General features: G+C 34.5%; 1 protein-coding gene across 1 annotated transcript; it reads left to right on the forward strand.

Annotated features, from left to right (window-relative positions):
- The first annotated feature begins 1,144 nt into the window (after nucleotides 1-1,144).
- Nucleotides 1,145-5,390, forward strand: LOC110717769 (peptidyl-prolyl cis-trans isomerase-like). Its single transcript, XM_021896539.1, has 7 exons — nucleotides 1,145-1,297; nucleotides 1,958-2,173; nucleotides 2,919-3,060; nucleotides 3,564-3,652; nucleotides 3,746-3,800; nucleotides 3,974-4,059; nucleotides 5,005-5,390. Exons 1-7 carry the CDS (start codon nucleotides 1,259-1,261, stop codon nucleotides 5,158-5,160), a joined length of 783 nt encoding a protein of 260 aa, XP_021752231.1. The 5' UTR covers nucleotides 1,145-1,258; the 3' UTR covers nucleotides 5,161-5,390.
- The last annotated feature ends 423 nt before the right edge of the window (nucleotides 5,391-5,813 follow it).

The following is a 5,813-nucleotide window of genomic DNA, read 5'->3' on the forward strand; positions in this document are numbered from 1 at the left end:
TTTATATTATCCTTTCTACATTCTAATCTCTATTTTTTTGACCGGTAAATTTAGGGCGTGTTCAACAGTAGCTTTTACTGGTTTGACTTATTCAAACCATTACTTAATAACAAATGAGTGGTTGACAATGTAGTGGTGGGAGTAGAATTTAGTAGTTGGACTAGCTTTTGTGAAAAATTAATATAATTAACTTTTGTGAAAAGCTAGGTAGCTGTTAGAATTTTTCTTCTATATGTTTAGAATTTTACAACTAATATCTAGTCAACAGCTACGTTACCAAACACTCGTATTTAATTTAATATTTTCACGGCTAACAATTAATTTTTAACAGCTGACACCTACACATACAACTAACAGCTACCTCTAGTCTTCTACAACTATATTTTGCCGCACATGCCCCCAATCTTCATAATCTTAATTGCCCTTAACAAACACTCGCAAATGGATTAATACAAGTAAGTTTTTGGTAAAAGAAAAAAAAGGGTTTTTCTATATAGTAACCCTGTTAATTTTGTTTTTCTACGTTGTGGCCCAACATATATTACTTTCCACATTGTAACCCAAATATACATTTTGTTTCCATACGGTAACCTTTCCGTTATCTCGCCATTAAAAAATTCCGTTAATGGGGCCCACTCTCCATTTATTAATATTTTTTATCGATTTGCGTGTTGAAAAATATTCCGTAAAAGGTTTTGGGGGCTATTTTAGTTCTTATGGGACCAAATTGAACTCAGATTTCACAAAAAAGTAATGTACATGCCTTGTTTTGCGTATTAAAACGTGAACACGTAAATCGAGACATTTCTTAATATGCAAAACGAGGCATTTAAGTTATTTTAGCCAAATCTGAGCTTAATTTGGAATCTTAAAGGAAAAAATAGCCCCCAAAACCATTAACGGAAGGTTTTCCAACGCGTAACTCGATAAAAAAATATTAATAAATAGAGAGTGGGCCTACTAACGTAATTTTTTAACGGCGGGATAACGACAAAGTTACCGTATGAAAACAAAATGTCTACTGAGGTTACACTGTGAAAAGTGATATATATGAAAAGTGAAATTAACAAATTACTATATTGAAAAACCCAAAAAACAATTAAGGAAACATCTAGAATGTAGTTTGGCGTTTAGAGAGTGCAAACGGTACAACTATAGAAAATAGGCAAATAGCCCTCCAAATATTATCCAATTCTAAGCAGTATTTTGCAAACCCATTTTCTCTCTTTAGCTTCAAAGTCTGTTACAATTTACAACAATGGCGTCTTGCTCAGCTCTTAACTTGCAGTCTCAAATGGTAATTGCCCTTGTTCTTCACTTTCCAGTTTCAATTTCAATTTTATTGGGTCACTTTTCTTCCCTTTTAATTTCTGCTTTTAAGAATCAAATTTGAGGGTTCTTCTGGTTAATTTCATGTATTAAACCCTATAAAATATTGTAATGTATTGTTCATCGTCAATTAGTTAATTCTTGAATTGCATTTGCTATCTTTAGGTAGGATATATAATTGTTATTAATCCATTTCATCTATAAATTTCAGCAATTTTCAAATTTTGTTTACCCTTTTTCATCTTTTACTGTCTCGAATTAATAGTCTGGTTGATAGTGTAATTTGAACTAGTAATGTAACGACTAAACCGGGGTAGCGGGAGTAGTTTCAACTTTCAAGCAGTTTGAGTTAGGACAGTGAGAGAGCAACAACTGTCACAGACCCCCATTGGGGAAGTTTATTTTCCTATGAAATGATGATTAAATTAAAAAGATTGTCTGAGTAAGAAAATATTGATTGAAGGTTGAGAAAGGTTAGACTAAGAACAGTCAATAAGGTGGGAAATGGGGTTTGGGAGCTGCTGGTTTAGGGGAGGGAGAAGGGTTTAAAGAAATCTACGTTAGTTCTTAATTTCATTTTGAGAAATAAGTAGTGCGAAAAATGGTGTTAATTTGGTGGAATTTCCAGGGTAGCTTTTGCAAAACTCAATTTCATGTTCAAAGATTGCCTATCTCTACTGGCATTACCAATCTGCGACAATCTCACCGCCTACCTGCTTCAGCAAGCTACTCAGAAAGTAGGTTGTCATCAACAAATCTTTCTGCATCAGACTTTGGCTGTAAAGTTTCAAGGACATCTCCAATCCCACGTCGTAGTATACGCTGTATGAGCTCTGCAACTGATGTGAGTTTTTCCTCTTTATTTACTTTTATATATTAGCTGGATATTTTTGGGTGCATATGATGTGTGACTGTGGTGCATATGATGTGTGACTGTGGAATATTGAAGTCAGTCATCATTATCACTTGAACTAGGGGTTTTATCGAGAAAACAAGGCCGATTGTCATGATAATTTTCATTGATGCAAATAAGAAAAAAAGGACTTTTAAATCATGGAATGAATCTAAGTTCTTCTAGACCCATTAAACTGGTATTAATGTAACACTTTCGTTAAATTTACCAAATGCACGATCAAGTTATATTTAAGTATAACTTGATTATGCCTATATGTGATAAATTGTTTATTTGAAAAGAGTCATCTACTACACTATCAAACATCCTGATACCGCCGCTACTTGTGTATGACTTTATGCATAAACTGGTTTATCTTTGTGTGAGTTTGATGGCTACTTATATAAAGTAAATTTCCCAGCAGGTAGCTATAATAGTTTGGGAAAGAGTAGTGTCTCTAAAATTTGAAAATTTGGGTTAAATAGCCCCATTGAGATAGGTCTGTGACTTGTGAAGTTGTGAGTGTTGGTGGCCAACAATTATATTTCATGTTCCAGACATTAATTTTCTGCATCCAATCTTTCATAACTTTGTGCTTTATTTAATTACTTTATGTAACTGTAATTGGTGTGCAGATTAAATTTTCTTTCATGGTCCTTCACTTAAGATTTTTGATGTAAATTTACTTTGTGAATAGGTTCAAGACGTGCAGGCAAAAGTGACGACAAAAGTCTTCTTTGATGTAGACATTGGTGGAGAGCCCGCAGGAAGAATTGTTATGGGTTTATTTGGCGATGTGGTTCCAAAAACTGCAGAGAACTTCCGTGCCCTATGCACAGGTAAATTTTATTTGTTATTTTGTCCCGCATCCTGTGTTCCTATCTTTCTGCTACATGTATCTGCTTATCTGGTCTAAGATGTAATGTGATAAAGATTACCTTCTCAACTAAGTGAAAGAACCTTTTCTGTACTTTTTTCAGCATTATTTGGTGTGTTGAAAAAAGTTTGAAAGGTGTTTCAATCCAAGTAAGACAATTACAATGTATTGCTGCGGGGCCTGTGGCACTAAAGGCTTTTGTTCCATCGCGTTTAAAAGAAACAGATTGTCTAGGATAGAAAATCTTCCAAAGTAAAATTTACAACAAACAGGAGGAAGACCATTCTTGAACTTTACTCAGAAAATTCTTCTCCTTTTTTCTTTTCTTTTCTTTTTTTTTTTTTTTTTTTAATGAGACTTAATAATTCTGGAAGTAAGATTGTTCTTCTGATATTTAATCCTAGCAACAAATGAGGATTAGGCTATCTTTAAAAGGTTGATGCCTGATATATTTTTTTTTTACAGGTGAGAAAGGCTATGGTTACAAGGGGAGCCACTTTCACCGCATAATTAAAGAATTCATGATTCAAGGAGGGGACTTCACTGAAGGAGATGTGAGTTGTTATCCCCATCTTTTTACCTTGGTGGCTTTGTTTCAGGATCAGTAACATTAAGTGACCGAGTTTGAGTAATCCTGCTTCTTTCAGGGAACCGGAGGAATAAGCATCTACGGTGCCAAATTTGAAGATGAAAACTTTACATGTAAGTGTAGCACAGAGGGAAAATGATACATTATTCAGTTAATTTGCTTAAAGTGGGTTGAGATGGTATTCTGTTACTCAGTGAGAGATTGCTCCACCCCATTTGTAAATTAGGACTTCTGAAAGTTTCGTATCTCTGAATTATGTATTTTTTTTATTTATTTAATATTGCAGTGAAACATGTTGGACCTGGTGTGTTGAGCATGGCAAATGCTGGTCCTGGTACCAATGGAAGCCAATTCTTCATTTGCACTGTAAAAGTAAGTTGAAAGATCTTATCTCAATTTTGTTTCAGTTTATTGCAAATGAACAGATTAAAATCTGGTTAAGGTATACTTTTATATGTATATTCCATGAACTCACACCTGTAGCTGCAATGTCTAGTATTAACTAGCTAGTCATGCTAGCTGTCAAGGGCTCTAACAACTTGATGATGCTGATGTTGACTTGCCCTTACATTTGAGTGTTGTGACTTATAAACCAACACTTTCTGTGTTCAAATGAGGGATGAAATGAAGGCTTAGAAACTTGCATTTTTATAGAATTATTAAATTTGCAATCTCTTACATCTGCTTCTCCATGTTGAGAAAGTCTTCCATTCTCTTTGTTGAATAAAGGTTTTCCATTTTTATTTGTTTAACAAAGGGTAACCTTCCCCTATATTCCTGGCTAAGATAGTGGAGCTTTTGTTTCTTAATGAGGATACTAACTTGAAAGGTAGAAGACATGAGGAGAATTTCAAACACCCTCTTAAAATCTGAGCTCTCAGAACAAAAATTTCAAGTAGATTAACTCTTGAATTTCAGCTCATATCCCATTTTTTTTTAATGTCTGAGAAAATATTTTTGAAGAAAGACATTTTAAAATACACGAGGATAATTGCGTGAATGCAAGAAAATTCGGATTGGGACTTAAGTAGGATAAAACCATGCTTCCTATGCACAACCCTTGTGAATTTTCACCCTCTTTTCCGCGTTTTTAGCTTATTAATGTGCTCAAGTGGCCAGTAATGTGTTTTGTAAATGGCTTTTCAGTTGTCTGTAAAACTAGCTTCTTAGCTGCTGCTCAACCAGTGTTCTTAGCCAAAAATGAAAGTCAAGTCATTTCTACATTGGCAAAGTCATGTCATATTAGGCTGATACCGTAAGGATCAAAGTGAAAGCATTATCCAGATTTGTGATTTCTTTGCATTTACTTTTTTGCAGACCCCATGGCTGGACAACCGCCATGTCGTATTTGGACATGTTATTGATGGGATGGATGTTGTTCGAAAGCTTGAATCCACGGAAACAAGCAGATCAGATTGTCCTCGCAAGCCATGCAGAATTATCAACTCTGGAGAGCTTCCACTGGAGGCTTAATGGTTTTATTAAGACCACCTGTGAGTGATTGTGTCTATTGATCGAGTCTTTTACTTCTGAGGCTTCAATGTTTATTGTTTAGGCGATAGTACTTTTTGGTATGGAGATATTTGTATTGTACTCTCTATGAAGGCTGTCAGTTGTAGAAAACTAGAAATGCTGGAGTTTTTATAAACAGAGTGAAGCTCACTTAATAAAGATTATATATGGTGTGATTCATGCTTATTTCAGTCGCCTAATTTTGAATAGAGGCTGTGTTTTACTTTAGAACATAGAAAAACAAAATTCTCCTCAATTCTTGGTTTTACTTCATAGTTTCCGTCTTGCAGGGGATCTCTTGTCCATTCTTTCTACTCCTAAGTAGATTATGGTCCAAGGGGGATTATTAGAAGCAAATGATATCCGTATACTCAATCCATTTTAGGTTAGTTGCACCACTTTTCATATAAATAAGGTGTTTTTTTTTAAAAAAAAAGGAAAAAAGGGTGTATTTAAAGAGTTAAGGTAAAATATGGTCCTAAACTTTGATATTTGTGTGCTTTTAGTCCCTTAACTTCAAAGTGTGGCATTTTAGTCCTTCAACTTCAAAGTATGACATTTTAGTCCTCAACCACCATAGATAATAGGTAAAATTGGCCTCAACAACACGAACT

Source organism: Chenopodium quinoa, unplaced genomic scaffold, assembly GCF_001683475.1.
Source record: "Chenopodium quinoa cultivar QQ74 unplaced genomic scaffold, ASM168347v1, whole genome shotgun sequence".
NCBI lineage: Eukaryota > Viridiplantae > Streptophyta > Magnoliopsida > Caryophyllales > Amaranthaceae > Chenopodium > Chenopodium quinoa.

Bases quoted from the DNA above. Each gene is read 5' to 3' on its own strand.
- LOC110717769 (XM_021896539.1), top strand. From the start codon at position 1,259: ATGGCGTCTTGCTCAGCTCTTAACTTGCAGTCTCAAATG. The intron at 3,061-3,563 runs GTAAATTTTATT...TTTTTTTTACAG, and splicing joins CTTCCGTGCCCTATGCACAG to GTGAGAAAGGCTATGGTTAC. The intron at 4,060-5,004 runs GTAAGTTGAAAG...ACTTTTTTGCAG, and splicing joins TCTTCATTTGCACTGTAAAA to ACCCCATGGCTGGACAACCG.